At 37.9% G+C, this 18,603-nt stretch overlaps 1 protein-coding gene and 1 long non-coding RNA gene across 4 annotated transcripts; one reads left to right on the forward strand and one right to left on the reverse strand.

Annotated features, from left to right (window-relative positions):
• Positions 1-203: 203 nt before the first annotated feature.
• LOC101212641 (general transcription factor IIF subunit 2) lies at positions 204-17,718 on the reverse strand. Of its 3 annotated transcripts, XM_031885536.1 has the most exons (7): positions 17,324-17,708; positions 8,174-8,362; positions 3,025-3,133; positions 1,779-1,909; positions 1,605-1,676; positions 1,310-1,456; positions 204-689 (listed from the first exon to the last, which is right to left on the reverse strand). In XM_031885536.1, exons 1-7 carry the CDS (start codon positions 17,576-17,578, stop codon positions 570-572), a joined length of 1,023 nt encoding a protein of 340 aa, XP_031741396.1. In that variant the 5' UTR covers positions 17,579-17,708; the 3' UTR covers positions 204-569. The 3 variants fall into 3 exon arrangements, with proteins under 3 accessions (XP_031741396.1, XP_004143805.1, XP_031741395.1); XM_004143757.3 differs by lacking the exon at positions 8,174-8,362 and having other exon boundaries at positions 17,324-17,718; XM_031885535.1 differs by lacking the exons at positions 8,174-8,362; positions 17,324-17,708 and adding an exon at positions 7,592-8,098.
• LOC116403841 lies at positions 675-2,713 on the forward strand. Its single transcript, XR_004216725.1, has 2 exons — positions 675-801; positions 2,453-2,713. It is a non-coding gene; the product is annotated as an uncharacterized LOC116403841 (long non-coding RNA).
• Positions 17,719-18,603: the final 885 nt, after the last annotated feature.

Below are 18,603 nucleotides of genomic sequence, written 5' to 3' on the forward strand. Positions count from 1 at the left end.
TAACTCTCCATCAGTTTATTTCATTAAAAAACAAACAAATAAATCTAATTACAAAATGATTCCATCTATTATAAAAACAAACAAATAAATCTAATTACAAAATGACTCCATCTACCCAATCTAACTCGTTTTTTTCCCAACAAATGAAAAAATAATGAACCAGACTTTTAACAGTAAAGAAGATGAAATGGAAAATGCGCATATGAAGCTGGAAACAAGAGAGCCTTCCTGAGGTATATCTTATGTGATATTCCATGAGTTTAACTTTAAGTAGAGACCGCATTCAATCAATACTTACAAATTACAAAAGAACTTTAAACAGAAATTAGGATTAAAAGCACCAAACAACCGTAATCACTATGTACAATAATATACCCCCTCCCGAAAAAAGAAACGATGGGTTCGCATTTCTACAAAATTTCAGTGGTTACTGATGACTCCAGAACGGGGAAGTCCTAAGCCTACACTTCAAACCAAAGAAAAGAGCAGAGCCCCCTTCCCTCCACACACAAAGCTTCAGTCAAATACCAAAACCAAACCCATTTCCCAGTTCTTGGAACATTCCTCACTTATCGTGGTTTCGTGTCCTCACTTGATTCCCTGTATTCTGGCTTCAGCTCATACGTTCCTTGGTGAACACCCTTGTTGTTGTAGACACAAAGGTCTTTAAGTATTTCCTTCATATATTGCTGCAAACAGAAAAAGAAAAAGAAAGAGTGGATGTTTCAGGCTTTAATCAAACCTCGTGGTAGCCTAACAAGAAGCATATTCAAGATATCAATTACAACTGCAGTGTTTCAGGTGAGCAGTCCATTTGCATTTTTTCCAAAGATGCATATTGCATATGTTTGAGAGATGAGTGACCTTTTTCTAAATGAAAAATTGGGAGTGATTTATTTTTATATTCCAGAATTATGTTCAGGTCAGTAACAAACAATGTAAGACTCTAGTCACAAGTTAAAAGATTCGGCATAAAACCACAGTTTCATTTATCTATATTTGTATTTATCGATATGGTTTCTATTTTATATAAACGAAATAAACTACATGATAAACTATACATGCAAGCTTAGTATCTGAAAGGTGTACAATCGAACTCTACCTTATGAGATCTGAAAACAAGAAAAATTTTGTAATTGTAGCTTAGCCCAAAGTTTAATCTGAGGGAAGGAGTTTTTCACCCTTCCAACCCTTCGATTCTATAGACTGTATTCCTTTTGGATAAGTCAATGCTCTTTCTTTGTTTCATAAAAATGAAAATAGTAAAATAATATAAAAGAACGAAAAATAAGTCAAAGATAAATCTTACTTCAGGTTGGTCAGTCTCTTGAATCAATTGTTTTGACGTCCAATATGGCTGTCTTTCAAAAAGCTTAAAAATAATCTTCTCCAATTCTCCACGCTCCTTTCTCAACCGTTTTGTCTCCGACCCCTTGCTCACCACTTTCTTCTTCTCCTGTACCAAAATTAGCATCTTTAAAAAAATTCTTGGAAGCATTTGGGCAAACTTCTGACTGGCTACGAGGGAATGTAATACAGCACAGGCGAAATCAAAATTTAACTTGATAATGATATCAAAGAAGAAATGAAGGTAGTATAATTACTGCAGCTCCAAATGACAATACGTCCATCCCTGGCATAGGCCTCATATGTCCTCCTGTGACATGATCAATCACCTATATAGAATATTTGGAAATGTTAACCAAGAGAACGTGAGAACAATAAAGAAAGAGACCAAACACCCAAGTACGCTGCATAACACAAGTGAAAAAAGAAACCTGAATCTGTCTGCTTTTGGTCATAGACTTGTGAGTTCTTTCACGACAGAGTTTCCCATACCTCTCAAGATTCTGATCATGTGGCTTCATGTCAAATTTGTTCAGTATTTTCCCTTCAATGGTAAACTTCCCTAAAATGAAAGAAGAATTTGAAGCATTTTCAGTACACCCACAGAGTTTATCAGTTATATATGTTTATCCAGTAAATAATTATAAAAATTCAAGATGAAAAATAGAAGCTATAGCTGCCGTGCTACAGATTTCTAGCAGTTGACCTCTACTACACAACTTATTGTTTGCCATGTAAAGTAGAAATTTTCAAAATTGATCATGCTGATAATTAAATACGAGTTTTCCATACTATAACTCGCTTAATGAAAATTTCCTCTACTAACATTATAAAACCTCAGCACCATATGCTGGAAAGAACTTATAAATGTGTCATGACAACAAATGATTAAGAACTCTTGTTAATACAAATACGCAATGTTTCTGCTGAATTTGATCAGTAACTGGCGCTATGTGCATTGAGATAAATTACTACATCCCTAGCTGCTGAAAGATGTTTTAGTTTTCATCAGATATAGTAATACTATTCATCCGTATGAGATCAGTAGTCCACTTTAATAGCTTTCAGATACAATTAGTTTATAAAAGACTCCAAATATTGTAAGGTACCTGACTGAGTCTCGACACGTCAGATGTTGGACAGAAAAGGAATTAAAGAGGATTATTGAAGGAAACAACACAGAAAGGGATGGAACTTGGAAGGCTTAACAATGATGGTGTGGGTTCAACTAAACGCAGTCTCTCATACGAACTCCCACGTAAAGTTTTTTTTTTTTCTTTTTTCTTTTTAAACAATAAACACACTATAAATATCCAGCAAGAAGTGCATCAAGAGATAGGCCCAAACCTCAATTCAAAAGAGATAATAGAAACAAGCTGAGGGCTATTGATGATCAAACTCATGATTTTACTAGTATAAAATGATTAACTAATATTGAATCATACAAATTGTGAAATTAATTCTTAATTCGCATATGGTCTGATTTTTGAAATCAATAAAAATAGCTATTCACATCCAAGATTGACGAAGATGTCAATATCAGTTGAACACATACTATAAATTCAATCTCAAATCACAATCAGGTAATAGTTCATTCAGCTTATTACAAGCAAACATTTGAAACATCATATTCATGGGTCATTTTCTAACGAGCAGGCCAGAGTGCCATAAACTAACCTTGTGATGACTCGGAAAATACAGACATTGGAATGAAGTCTGTAGACATATTCAATGAGTAGGACCTTAATGCATTTCCAGAGTCGGTGCTAGCCAATTCCATGGTGAACTAAAATCACAGAGCCATTGTTAGTTGAAGAAAGCAAAAAATGGTTGTTGATATAATTATTCTCATGTTTCTTCTTTAATATAATAGCCAATGTAAGAAGCCATCCTTAAAAAAGGTTTCGGCCCAACTTGGTAACTAATAACTGGTAGCTTTTTTCAAATTTGCAAGTGTACCTTAGGCACATATAACTAATAGTAATAGAAGAATATTTTTCTTAATTAGAAACTGAGCTTTTATTGAAACAAATGAAAGAATGCAAGGATATTAAAAAAAATTAAGTCCAAACAAAAGGAGCCAATCAATAAAAGAGGACTCAAATCAAGCAAGAAATGGAACTAAGAGAATAATTATTTTTTTTTGATAAGAGACAAGTATATTCATATAACAAAACAGAACAGCCTAAGGGCGAGGGATGAGAGGGCCCTCCCCGGAAGAAGCTAAGGAACTAAGACATAATGGCCTTCCAATTGTTGAAAATCATAGAAAGGCTATAATTACAAAAGTGTTTGGTGTAATTCGTACTCCACCAAGAGGCTGTGTGTTGAACCACAGTCCAAAAAGAATCAAAAGAATTAAATCTATCGTCAAAGATTCTGCTATTCCTTTCTTTCCAAATGCTCCACAAAAGGGAACGCGTCGCGCATTTCCATAAGATGTTTCCTTTAGGGCTGTAACCTCTAAAGTTAAGACCTTCAATCATCCATCTATCAATCTTGCTAGGAAGGCAAAGCTCCAAATCGAAAATACCAAACAGAGTGTACCAAGCTTTTCTTGTGAAGGGACAATGTAGAAATAAATGATCCAACGTTTCCTCATCTTTAGCGCATAGGCAACACATCGAGGGGCTAAGCAAAGTGTTCTGAATTTTTTTTTGTAGTTTCTCATGGGTGTTGAGGCTTCTGTAAGCAAGCGACCATAAGAAAAACTTCACCTTCTTCGGGATTTTATTCTTCCAAATCTGACGAATCAAGGGAACGGCAATGTTGGGAGATCTCTTAGTTAAGTTAAGAAAAGTAGATTTTGTAGTGAAGTTGCCATTTATGTTAGGAATCCATTTAAGACTATCATTCCTTTCAGTGGGGGCCCACGAGTGAAGAATTTCTAAAGCTGAGGCTGCATTGGCAATCTCGTTGTCGAGCATATTTCTTCTAAGGCCCAAATTCCAAGAATGAGTAGCAGTACACCAGCAATCAGCCACATAAGCTTCCTTATTTAGCGCCAAAGAGAATAAGTTAGGGAATTTTTCTGCAAGTGTTTCCGCGACACACCATTTATCCTTCCAAAATTTGATTTTTGTTCCTTTTCCCAACACAAAAGCAGAAAAATTGAAGAATATCTCCTTATGCTTTAAAATACCAGCCCATAATCTATGAGATTTTCCCCTGTTTGGATTTTTGGTAGACCACCCATTCTCATCTAAACCATAGATGGCCACAATTAATCGCCTCCATAAAGAGGTTTCTTCCTTGCTAAACCTCCAAAACCACTTAGTGAGAAGAGCAATATTCTTTTGCCTAAAAGAGCCAATCCCAAGACCACCGTAACAAGTTGGGGCGGAAGTGCATTCCCAGTTGACGAGATGAGCAATTGGATTCGTAGATCCACCTGTCCAAACAAACTTCCTGATCATCTGTTCCAATCTATTAATAATGCCAACTGGAGCTTGAGCAAGGGAGAAGAGATAACAAGGGAGGCTGTTGAGAACTGATTGCACCAGAGTTAGTCTACCCCCTTTGGAGAGGGATACATTCCTCCACCTATCAAATTTGTGTCTGAATCTCTCTTCAAGATTGTTCCACATCTCTTTTCTATTATGACCCCTTCCAATAGAGAAGCCCAAATATTTAAAGGGAAGATTATCAACCGAGCATCCCGTAGATTCACTAAAAGGAGCTAAGTCATCATTGCTAAGGTTAATGCCAATCAGGGATGTTTTAGCTTTGTTAAGGGAAAGACCGGCTCCCATAAGGAAGATATTAACCACCTTCCACCAGTTCTCTAGATTTCCATCCTCCCAGGAAGAGAAAAGAAGCGTGTCGTCTGCGTACTGAAGATGGGTTAAATCTTCTGTCAGGTTCTCAAAATGAAAGCCTCTTAAACTCCTTTTCTCATTACAGTAGTGGATAAGGCAACTAAGAGCATCTCCCACAATCGTAAAAAGAAAAGGAGCAAGAGGATCACCTTGACGAATGCCCCTTTTAGCAATAATTTTCCCTCTAGGCCTCCCATTGACAATTATGGAGAAATTAGTTGTCGACAAGCATCCCCAAATCCATTTCCTCCATCTCTTACCAAAGCCTTTAAGTTTCATGATCATATCAAGAAAAGACCAATCCACCTTATCATAAGCTTTCTCCAGGTCGAGCTTCAAAAGCACGCCTTTTCTGCCTCTTAAAGACCATTCGTCAACAGCCTCGGAAGCAGTTAAGATAGCATCAAGGATTTGCCTTCCCTCCACAAAAGCCATTTGAGAGTCATTAATTATCGATGGAAGAACTTTTTTAAGCCTTGAAGCAAGCACCTTGGAGATAATTTTATACAAGGAGGTAATCAAGCTAATTGGTCTGAAGTCACTGACACGGCCCGCCTCTTTCTTTTTGGGGATGAGGCAAATATAAGTCTCGTTACATCTTCTATTAATAACTCCGTTTTTAAAAAAATCTTGGAACACCCTTACGAGGTCGGGCTTCAGAATGTTCCATGATTTTTTATAAAACTCTCCAGTCATGCCATCAGGGCCAGGGGACTTGAGACAACCCATATCAAAAACAGCTTCTCTAATTTCTTTTTCGGTAAAAGGAGCCTCAAGTAAATTCGAATCCTGTAAGCTAAGGCCTCTCCAATTAAGACCGTCGCAAATAAACGGCGAGGAGACCCTTGTGCCATATAACATTGAAAAGAAGCTAAGGATCTCATCCACAATCTCCTTCTCTGTGACAAGAGTCTTCCCATCAATACTAACCAAGGAGGAAATAATACTCTTACTTTTGCGAGCCGAAACCCATCTATGAAAGAAGCTTGAGTTTTCCTCCCCCTCCCTAAGCCAATGAAGCTTCGACTTCTGAATCCACAACTTCTGCTCTTTCGCAATCAAATCAAGCAGAGCCCCTCTACAGTTTTCTCTTTCCTTCACATTTGCCTCGTTGAGACAGCTTGACTCTTCAAGTGAGTCAAAAGAGTTAATCTTATCAATCAGCACCTGTTTTTGGGAGAAAATATTACCAAAAGTCTCCTTATTCCAACTTTTTAGTATGGCTTTCAGACCTTTTAGCTTTTCCATGAAAGAGAATATAGGCCAGCCATCAGCCTCCAAACTGCCCCACCAGTTCTCAACATTTTTAAAGAAAAGATGATGATCCAGCCAAGCATTTTCAAATCTAAAAGGTGTGGGACCCCAGGAATGAGCCCCCATTTTTAAAATTATCGGAAAGTGATCCGATGTGGTACGAGGAAGTCTTTCCACACTTACTTCTCTAAAGAACTCCATCCAAGGCTTGGAAAGAAGGAATCTGTCGAGCTTTGAAGCAGCGGGCCTGACCCCTGATCGGGACCAAGAGAACCTTCCGTTTCGGAAGGGAATATCCACCAGGTCCAATTCCTCAATCAGGTTGTTAAAACGAAGCATACTTCTAGTCGGGCGAGTGTCGGAGCTCTTCTCATTCAACCATCTGACTACATTGAAGTCACCCCCTACGCACCAGTTATCGTTGCACAAGCCATATAGGCTAGAAAGCTCCATCCAGAATTGGTCTCTACGTTTATAAGATGAGGGGCCGTAAACACCTGTTATCCATCCACAGAAACCAGCATTGAGTTTACAATGAATAGAAACAGAGAACTCCCCTTGAATTGAGTCATCTACCGTGAGTGAATCCTCTTTCCACAAAATAAGAATACCACCCGACGACCCATAAGCCTCTAAGGAAGCCCATCCAACAAACCGACTACTCCAAACGGACTTCACCAACTGACGATCGACACTGCTTACTTTAGTTTCTTGTAGAATTACCACGTCTGGGTTGAATTTCGTAAGCAACTCTTTCACAATCGCTCTTTTGGGGCGAGCATTAATACCCCTTACATTCCAAGAGATAACTAACATGGATCACCCTCACAGCCCGGCTTATTATGATCTTTTTCCGCTTGGGCTTCCCTTTCCCAACTACCTAGCAGTGCTTTGACTTCTCTAGTAAGCTTTTTGTTGTTGTTCGAGGAGGCCCCACCCTTCCTATGTTGTTTCCCTTTTCTGGTTACAGCCCGAATGCATAGATCATATTCAAGTAGAGCCGCTATCACCTCCTTACTCAATGGAAAAGGATTCTGTATAGAAGCTGCTGGTTCTAACTCGGTTATGCTTTCAATTTCGAGTAATTCTTCATTGGAAAAAGGAGGCTCACTGGTATCCTCAACAGCTATTATCTGGAGACCCTCTTCCCTGCCTCTTTCCGTGGTGCTTACCTCGTGGAAGAGTCTTTGGACGTCGGAGGAAAAATCCGAGATGTGCTGCACTTCGTCGGCTTCAAGAGGAGCAAATTTATTTTCAGATATGAGGCTGCCCGGGCTAGAAATAGAAACGTCCAAAGTTGGATCTATTTCACCATGAATGCGGTCTGATATGAACGTTGAGGTTGATGAGTCTCCCCTGCCGTCAGGTTGGTTCGTGGAGCAGATCACGCTGTTTTTAAAGAAAGGTCGAATTTCTTCCTTTTCTGCAAATTTAATTTTGGTGGGCTTGGGCAGTTTTAGTAACAGGGGATGATTGGCACGGGTAGCTTGGGAGTTCTCTCTAATAAAAAGCCCAGTTTGCTTTTTAGTATTAGTGGGCTGTTGACTAAGGACTTCATCCACTGCTATGCCTTTCCCTTTTAAATCAGGGAAGCCCACATCTGAAATGAGGCCCACTTCATTGGTCAAGCCCAATTTATTAGTCAAATCCATTAGGGTTTGCTTGGGCGGCAAATTTAAATTTGTACCTCTAATCTCTCCGTCAGTTTGCAGAGAAGGACAGAATTTTCCAGCTTCTTCTGTCGCCGTACTCACCATCTCAGAATTCTGAAAAGCGAAAACTGTCAGCCTTGAGTTCGACTTCTCCACACGCCAAATATCAATCGGATTCGGATCCGGGCCGCCCGGACCTTTGAAGAACTTCTCAGCTTGTTCCGGCGAGAAGGATCCATGGATTCCGGCGACTTTATCAATAAGGAGATTGGGATCTTGGAAGGAAACCACCTGCACAAGATAAGAATCGGGTCCTTCTATCAGCTCAAAATCCGCCGGAATGAAGCCGCAATAGTTCCCTCTAACTTTGATATTCACTTCCAAGCAGTTAATGAGGCTCGAATTTTCTTCCGCAAACTCAATGAAACCTCCTAACTTATCACCAACCCCTAAGAGAATAATTATGATAGGAACTAAAACACAATCAATCTATATTGAAATGTAAATAATGAAAATTTACAAGATAGTTGGGTAATTTGAGGTATTTGACCCTCCCATCTAGGATGGTTTTTTGAACACGGAGACAAGCCTCTTTATTAATGATAATAAATGAGACTTAACCTCAAAGTACAGAAGTATTATACTAAGAGACAGAGCTCAAAGTACAAGAGGGTTATACAATGATCAATTAAAGAATTAGGTATCAATAGACGCACCCAGACTTCTCAGTTAGGTTGACACCCCCTTAGCATCCTCACCATATCCGAAAAATTGAGAAGGGAAATGACATAGAGCTAGTAAATGTGGTCCATAAAACATAAGACCTTTACATCCTTGGCCTTAAAGCTATCAGCATAAGACAATCTATGACCTGCGAAGGGAGTTGAGATGGAAGGCGATGGCTCGAGAACCATTTCTTATACTCCAAATTTGATAAGAATCGTTCCAACAGCTGAAGGAAGGACAACCACCCCTTTTTGTCTTCCCTTCAAGAAACCCTAATTGTTGAATGCCCACCTGAAGTCGGCCAGAAATCACAACATAAAACCCAGCCAATGTCGGATCTAAACTTTGAGAGCTTCATTCTCCCACGGTCAAACTCCCCAAGCTTCAGAAAGAAACGATCCTTTGAGCCTCTGACTAACTTAGCTATCGCTGCTAGGAACCCATTCAGATGGGCTTCTGAGACGACTACGGATAGTTGAGCATCCACACCCTCCACATGAAACTGGTCGTTTTCTAGCCAAACGCAAAAGTGCGTATGAAGTATTTTGCTACTTGCTACTTCCATGAGCAAGAACTAAGCCGAAGAAACCTCGAAGATGACTGAAAGTGAAGCCAAGGATTGAAGATGCCAAAGAGATAACTAGGAAGGTGAAGAAAATCAAAGGAGAAGATAACAGAGAGAGGAGAGAGAATATTGATCAAAGAAAAGATTCCCCTCTAGGATGTTATTAAAATACAAAGAGCCTAAACCTCTAAGACTAGAAAAATCATGTAACCTAATGAAAGACCAAACAACAATTGAAGTCCGACCACACATTCTAAAGATTATATCATTCCCCTCACCCTAAAATCCCACAAAATCACACGTCCTAATATGCAACAAAAAACACTCTTCCTTGAAAGACTAGATGAAGAAAAAAAAAAAATCCTCAATCATAAAGCTACAACTCCAAGATTGCACTAAATGAAAACTAGATAGCTAAAAAAACTACTCTGAATCAAAAAGGCAAAATTCCAACTCCATAGAAGATGGTCCACATCCTCTAACGCAATTTTACATAGAATACAACATTATGACCATATCTTGGAGGGTAACTTCCTTGCAAATCAATATGAAGTCGTAACTCTTCCATAAAAGGCCTATAACATGAGAACGTTCTTGAAAATTTTCCGTCTTCCACAACAAGATAGAGTATAAATAGGGAGAGGGATTCACCATTGAGAAAATTGGTACAAGATCAGTCAAAAGGACTCTAAGACCCCAAAGATACCCTTCACCCTAGGCTAATGTAAAATTCTCCTATTATGGATAAGGGACCTTTATCCAAATGATTTATCATGTGAAAGTAAACAAAGGGGTCTATCCCCAACCTCTTATACTAATAATAAATTACCAGTGCCTTAAGGAAATTAGAAGATTTAGATGAGATAATTGAAAGGCCAAAGTCTTGTGTTATGAAACAATCACTGCAACTTTTTCTTAGGATTATATGTCAAGAGACTCAAGCTTAAACTTGTTTGTTGTCAGATATATATCATAAATACAAGTAGACTGTGTTTTTCATGAAATTAAAATTTATAATGTTAATTGTGTGCTCTCATCAACATATGGATTTGTTGTGACTCCATGAATAAATTTTCCATCCTCTATGACAAAGGAATAATTTACTAAAGAAGAAATAACTATGAACTATCTTGGAAATGTGCTTTAAATGCAGTTGAAAATGATTAAGAAGCAAGAAAATAACCATCATGGTTGGCCTAATCGTAAAAAAGGAGATATAATCTCAATAACTAACTAAGAGGTCCTCTCTCCTCTCTCGTCCTCTTTCACATCTCTCTCCCCCTCAGTCTTCCTTCTCCTCTGATCGGTAGCTTCCAGCAGCCTCCTTTTGTCCATCCAGATAGGCCCACAGCCCTCTCAAGTTACTTTTCAGCTCAAAAAACTAAAACATGGATGTTCATAGTTGCAAGATAAACGATTCCTATTTCTGCATTGGGTTTGAAGAGGGTAAGTTCTTCGTGGAAGATGTGGAATACAAAAAATCCTTGCCATTAGTCAAGTCTCACTTAGACTGGTTCATGGATCGAATTTCGGAGTTCCTTCAAGGACAGAGCTCTTCTTTCTTTATACAGAGGGCTTAGGATGAGGCTGAGGTCGTCAAGATTTCTAAATTTTTAGGCACTTCAGGATGGGTGATGAAATGTATCATTTGGCCTGAAACCAGAGCCCCTTCTTCATATTCCATTGGGTCTAAAATTGCCAGGATGGGTTTTATTCGTTGAAATATTAAATGTTTTTCCCTCGGATCAGCAAGCAAAGAAGCTCTAAAGACGAAGAGTTCTAAGATGACAGAATTGCTGGCTCTGCAGATGAAAGTCGTCACAACCAATTTGATGGATTATCAAAAAGAGGACAACAATGCTTGTGAGTACTATTAAAAAATCATGGTCTTCAATCTTATTGGGTTCATAAGAAAAGTGGAGTCTTCAAGGAATATTTCAGCAGCCTGTGAGTCATTGACCCATTTCTTAGCTTTTAAAGCTTAGAAAAAAATCACAAAATTTTAGAGGAACATTCTCATTCAAAAACTTGCATCAATCCATTATATGTGGATAAAGCTTTAATAAAAGCTCCTCTATGCAACTTTGAAGAGTTGGTTGAGAATCCAGGTAAACGGCAGAGGTTTGGACCATTTCATCTCCTTGAAAAATGGAATAGCTTCAAGCACAGTCAATCGGAAGTGGTTAAGGGTTATGTAGGCTGGATTTCTATAAAAAAAACTAACCGTTGGATTATTGGAGTACTGATGTGTTTAATGTTATTGGAGCATATTTTGGTAGACATGAAAGTATTTCTTTAGATACTTTGAATATGATTGACTGTTTGGAGGCTAAAATCAAGGTTAGTCAGAGCCTGTGTGCTTTCTTGCCAGCAACGATCAAGTTAACAGATGAAAATCAGACTAATATTTTTCTCAATTTTAGGGACTTTGAAGCACTGGAAGAACCAAAAGTTATTGTTCTTAAAAAACTTTACTAATCCAATTGATTTAGTGAGACTAAATCGAGTTCTTTTAGATGAAGAGGAAGATTTTAATATTTTGAACTTAAAATGGGGCTTCCTTCTACTTCCCTTTCAAAACCTGGTTTCTCAAGGAATCCCTTCGAGGCCTTAAAAAAAAGATGATCATGGAGAGTCGGGTGAGTCTTCATCTTCTTCTTGTCAGGAAAATCACATTGCCTGCAAAAAACCGAAGAAGAAGAGCAGCAAACCAGCTGTGAATTCCGCTGAGGAAGTTAAAAAGTCCCCTTCAATGATGACAGAGAAAAGTACAACCAAGTCCTTTATCTCGCCCAATGAGAATTCAAGCCTTAATAAGGTGGATCTTCAGGATTTAAAGTTAATTTCAGGTGTTTCTCTCAAAATGAAAGCCCAAAAGGAAAGTGGGCCCATCCCATCCAACCAAATCTCGTCCAGCAGTGAGTCACTGTCCCCGAATCAATTAGCACTTCCTTCAGTTGCATTATCAGAGACCAACAAGGACTGTGCCATTAAGGGAACAAGTAATTCTTTTTCTTCTCATTCAAATTCTTCTTCGGCCATCTCTTCTTCGGCCAGAATAAAAGGTAGATCGGAGGTCAAACGAAGTTCCAAAAAACAGAAAGTAGTGCATCGCATCCTTTCATTTCTTTCCCAAAGCATTTTGTTAGAAGAAGGAGAAGGATGGAGATAGCCAAGAAGACTTCTTCCAAGACAAAGATGTTTTCAGATTCTAATCCAAATGTTTTAGAAGAAATATGTTCACAGATTCAAGCTCCCAGCAAAAGCAACACATCGGAAGCCCAAAAATCTCTCCCTCCACAATTTAAGTACTGTGTTTTATCATTCCCCAATGCAAAGGCGAATCTTCAAAGAGGAATTCTAGTTCACACTCCACTATATCCATCTCAGAAGAAAAGAAAAGCTGATTTTGTCTCCTTATTCAGTGTAAGCGGTGAGGAATTTGACCAATTTGAGAAATCGGATGAAATAGAAAAGCATAGATAAAAGGAACCAATAGAAGTTGATTTGAATGCTTTGTTTCAGTATGAAGAAGACCAGAAGTTGAGCAACAAGCTTTGGATTGTTTATCTCAAGTTCACCTTTGTGAAGTTCCAGCCCATCTGAAGTCATTGATAGCCAACTAGAATCTGATTTTGGCCTAATATCCAGCAGCATCCTTTGCTAGGGTGAAGATTATTTGAGAATGAAAACCGTGCCGTGGAGCACAAGAGTTTTGAAAGACCCATCAAAGAGATTGGCCCTCAAAAGATTCTTTTAATCACATAATATGGATCTATGTTAATTCAAGTATCCAAAAAGATGATCTTAAGTTGACCTAATATGATGGCAATTTTCAGCTTCATATTTAAATAGAAAGTAAAAGAACCCTAACCCTCTGCCCTTCCTCTCTTTCAAGGAATGTTGCAGCCTTAATTCTTCACCAAATTCCTCATGCCCTTCTTCCCTCCCCAACTTCCTATTTATAACCCTCTAACTACCAGCAAAATAAATCATCTGGCGGCATGGAAAAAGGTTACACCTTATCAATTTGATGAAAACTCAAAATACAGTTCTCCTTAATAAATGGGGCTGGAGATGTACAAAGGAGGATATTGTGCTGTTGAGACAAGTAATAAGAAGTATCCATGGTAGTGAAGCTTTTGATTGGCACACTTTGAGCATGTCTGGAAACAACCTAAAAAGCCCTTGGGTCAGCGAACATGGAAGAAGGTGAAAATTTTGGCCTCATTCAAGCTTGGAAATGGAAGAAGATTGGCCTTCTGGACAAACTCTTGGGCAGGTGATATCCCCCTAAATCTTCAATTTTCTAAGCTTTTCAGAATCACTTTGCTTCCTAACGGTTCAGTCGCTGCCCATTGGGACGCTGCCACAAAGTCTTAGTCTATCGTGTTTCGTAGGCTGCTGAAAGATGAGGAAATTCCATATTTCCAATCTATGCTACTCCTACTCCTCTTCTAAAAGAGTAACAAATTTGGAAGACAGTAAAGTATGGTCTTTAGACCCATCGGGCAGATCCTCAGTACCCTTTCAACTCACCTTGCCCCATGCTGAACAAAGCTACATTCAAAGCTCTTTGGAAGACCAGCAGCCCAAGGAGAGTCAACATATTAATTTGGATTATGGCTTTCGGTCTCCAAAATTGTTCCTTGATCATGCAAAGAAAACTCCCACAAGTGATTGCTGCCCCCAAGGTGCCCTCTTTGTATGAAGAATAGTGAGGATTTGTGACATTTATTTATTTTATGTCCCTATTTCACTAAATGTTGGAGAAGTTTCCCTTCTATTTTTATTGTAGTTTGGGCTTTTGAAGGATCTCTATGCTCAAATGTTTTCCTGTTATTGAGGGGTCCTCTGTTGCCAAAGAGACTGAGACTAATTTGGGCAAACATGTCAAAAGCACTATTGGCAGAAATCTGATATGAGTGCAGTCAGCACATTTTTCACGACAAGGCAGGAGGCTGCACTATGCATGGTGTTCTTTGAATGTGGAATTCAAGGATTGCTCAATTCAGGATGTTTGTTTAGACTGGGCAGCTTTCATTTATCAACCACTCTAATGGGGGGCTGATTTTCCTGCACTTCTAAGAAGACCAAGTTTTTGCATCTTTATGGCCTTTGATGTTTTAGAGGACCTCTTATTCAGTTTTCATGGATATAGGAGATTATCTTTGAGGGCATTCTGTATTTTCCCTCCATTGCACCTGTGTTTTTGGTTTCTGTCTTTGTTTCTTCTGTGGCTGTATGTTCCCGGACTATTTGATTTGTATTTTTTTTTCGGTTTCTTCTATTTTGGACATGATGATGACGCGAAGGGAGTGTTAACCTAGTTGAGATGTCTGGATGCGCCTCTTGATCCTATCTTGCTCTCTCTCTTTTATGGCTTCTCTATTATTTTCATTGTATAATTCTCTTGTACCTTGAGATTCTATTATTATATAAGAAGCTTGTCTCCTTTAAAAAAAATGATGAATTTGTAAAAAAAAAATACAAAAACCCTAACAGGCACTGCGCTTAAGCACGCCTCGGCACTTTGTGGAAGGCATGCAAAGGCGCGTGCCTTCCTCAATGCGCCTCACCTATCCAAAACAGCGCACGCACATTGTGCCTTGCACCTAGACGCGTGCCATTCAAAACTCCTCTTGTGATGCATCTTTCTTCAAGCTCTTCAAAGTTTACTTCTTTCATGGTGATGGTTCATGGGAGCACTTTTGTTTACTTTCCCAACATTTCATTTCTACTAAATGTATTTTTCAGTTTCTGTTTTGATTGTTTTTCTGCCTTGTTTGGACTTTGTTAAACTCTTGGTCCCCGTTTTGTTAGTTTGTGTGTTTTAATTCTGGATTCTTTGTTCCTTAAAGATTCAAGTTCTTTGTATAATTCTCTCGTACTTTGAGCATTAGTCTCATTTCATTATATTAATTAAGAGGCTCATTTCATTTTTAAAAAAGAGCAAGAAAATCATCAATATGACACGGCTAGTACTACAAATTGGCAATGAGTCATCAGTTAAATTGTGATAAACATATATTTTCCTACTAAAAGGCTCCTAAGCCTCCTTCCATGCAGTCAAACCAAAGGTCTTGTAAGTTTTAGCTAAAACCATTTACAAGTCACAACTATTCCACAGGGCATCTTATTTAACGTGCTAATAAACTAGAGGGGAAATACGATTGGTTTCCCTTCAGATGAGAGCAAGAAATTTTAAACAGTGACTTAGTTTATAATATAGTATTTCACAATCTAAAGATTAGTACTGTTATTACTTTAAGATATTTTTTCTTCATAGTGTGAGTATCAAAGCAACCAAGCTAACTTACAAAGATAACTAAATTTATAGGACAATCACATGACCCTATACAATTTGGTTGTAAGAAAACCTATAGAACATAAATAACATAAATAGGTGGATTCGCACTATCCACACACTGCATTAAATAAATAAATAAAACTAACCTTATACCAGACCAACTAAAAGTGGCTATCACTATACTCCAAGAGGGTATACAGTGTAGAATTGCTGTCAGCATGAGGCTGCTAGTGCTAGCACATATACAGCCATACAGATGCAAAAAATATTTTAATAGTTCCCCAGCTAAAAATGACAAGTCATTGTTACATTCAATCGCACTGAACTCCAGGTTCAGCAAACTTATCCTCAAATACTTTAGAATCTTATGAGCTTATACCCAGCTGAACAGACCTACTCCCAGATTTTCCATCCATTACCCCCCACCTACCCAGGATATAAAATATAAAACAAACAATAACCACCAGGCATAAAATAAAATTTAAGGTAAAACGGTAACATCCAAGGTTCCTAATTCATGGTGGAGAATACGATGAACCCTTGGTGGGCAGGGCCATCCTCTAACCAAACTTCAGAGTACCTAGCTCAACGTGCATGAGGCAGTTAACAGATGTGCTACCATTTAAAAAGAAATGTCATTCAATTCATACACCCAGTGAGTACCATTTTAAAAGAAAGAAACCAGATAATTTACCTTGCGATGCAGACCCACCAACCTAGTTGTTGAAATAAGAATCAATCTATTATACCCTTCAGTTACATAGAATTTTACACAATGGATCACCAATTTCTCAATGAGTGACTCGGGAGCAGAAGGTAGAGGTCATGAAACATTTGAAGTTTTAAATTTGACACGTTGAAACCCTGCCTCGGAGTCCAAGACATCATGAACGTAACGATGTGCAAATTTTGCCCCATCCACGGCTCAAACAAAATATTTTGAAAAAATGGTGAGGAAATATTCACGACCAAGAGCATAGACCCGAACCATTAGGCTATAGGCTCAAAGCAGGTTTAAGACGAGAAAATGGGGACTGATAGTGATCACTAACAACAGCTTGTAGTTAGGAAATGCACCTACCCTTTAGTCAGTGAAGAGTAATAAAAACACTGCCATTAAATTACTTTGTTCTTTTTTCTAATCTCCAAAAATTCCTGACCCCCCCATATTCTGAAAACTGCAATCCTACCCAAATACAGTTAGAAGTTAGGAGACCACGCATGTAAACCGGAAGGGTCATATTCATAGAAAAGCATCATAAGAACGCAATAGTGAAAAAGCAAATTAGACTAACCACATGTCATTGAAACTTTAACAAACAACAAAACTTTCAATTACAAGTGAAACAAGAAAAGAACAAAAAAATCAAAAGAAAAAAAATGCAGTCCGAGTAATCAACGAATAGCTCCAAAGGATTATAAACAAAAAGAACGGAAAATGCATAAACAGAAACGAACACGAAGCCCTAAGATAAAGAGAATATAAAACGAAACATAAAAGAAAGAAAGAAAAAAAAAAAAAAAAAAAAAAAAAGCAAGCCGACCTAAAATGGAAAGCATGCAGAAGCAGGTAAGAAACATCACAAAATGCAATAAGAAGAGAGGCGTCAATGGAAAACCACAAACACCAAAGCAGGAGGTAGTCATATACCTCAGTAGAGGAAGAATCATCATCGTCATTGGATTGAAGTGGGTCAACAGAAACGATGACCTTAGCGACAGGACGGGAAGGGGCATCAGGTGAATTAGAAAGGGCGCGAGTAACAAGTTGGGGACATTTCAAGAGCCACATTGCTCTGTCCGCCTTGTTAGTCTCTAAGAAGTCGGTTCCAACAACGATGCTGTTGTTATTGGTTTGGTGTTTTCTGGAAGTGGAACGGTCGATGGATTTGCCGTCGACGTCCATTGTAGAGAAGAAGAAGAAGAAATGGTTACATGAATGGAATGGAGGTGGGAAAATTGAAAAGAAAAGAAAGAAAACGGTTTTTGTTAGAAAGGCTTTTTTCCGTAACCAACAATAACGTGGATGTGTTCAACTTCAAAGATTTGGATTATATATATAGACGAATTGCAATGCAAGAATGCGCTCAAAGTGGGGTGCCACCGCCCACCTCATGCTACACTTGGCTTGCCTTTTTTTCTTTTTTTCTTTTTTTTCTTTTTTTCTTTTTTATACATGTTAAATAGTAAATTTGGTGAACCTTTTCAAATTGTTAAAATTAATATGAACGTTGGAGATTTCTTGTCCTTCACTACAAATCATGTGGATTATTTATAAGCTTTTATTAATCAATATGAACTAATTTTTTATTTTTTTTTCTAAAAAATTCATATGGACTAGTTTCAAATGATAGGTATTAAACGAAAAATGTTTTCATTAAAGTATAAGTTTGGTTCTTCTAGTTAGAGAAAGTTAGAATCTAGTCTTCGTAGTTTTAAAAGTTTGAATTTAATTCTTAGTATTTGATAAAATTCGTAAAGTTTCATTTAACTATGGAAACTTAACTACAAGAATAAGTTTGTAAGAGCCCTTTTGGTAACGTTTATGTTTCATGTTACTTGTTTTCAGTTTCGTGTTCCTTTCTTTTTTAGATGAATGTGTTTGATAACTGTGTTTTGTTTCTTGTTTCTTGAAAAAAATAAACAAAAACAAAAAATGTGCTTAATAATTGTTTCTTGTTTTCTTATTTTCTTCGAGATTTATTTTTTATTATTTTATTTACATCTAATTCAATATAATATTACATCACTTACTATATCAAAACCTAAATAGAAAGGTCTTCTAGTAATCTTATGGAAATCAAGATGAAGATTGAGATATGAAGAATAGAGTCAGCGAGGAGGAAGAGGAAAACCCATGATAAAGAGGAGGATTGAAATTCAGCGAAAAGTAAGACAAAGACTCACGGCGAAAACACAAATCTGAAAAAA

Source organism: Cucumis sativus, chromosome 5 (genome assembly GCF_000004075.3).
Source record: "Cucumis sativus cultivar 9930 chromosome 5, Cucumber_9930_V3, whole genome shotgun sequence".
Lineage (NCBI taxonomy): Eukaryota > Viridiplantae > Streptophyta > Magnoliopsida > Cucurbitales > Cucurbitaceae > Cucumis > Cucumis sativus.

Excerpts from the sequence above, each read along its gene's own strand:
- LOC101212641 (XM_031885535.1), bottom strand. The coding sequence starts at position 8,071 with ATGGATTTGACTAATAAATTGGGCTTGACCAATGAAGTGGGCCTCATT. Across the intron at positions 1,910-3,024 it reads ATTTTCCGAGTCATCACAAG|GGAAGTTTACCATTGAAGGG; the intron begins GTTAGTTTATGG and ends CTTTCATTTTAG. Across the intron at positions 1,457-1,604 it reads TATTGTCATTTGGAGCTGCA|GAGAAGAAGAAAGTGGTGAG; the intron begins GTAATTATACTA and ends ATTTTGGTACAG.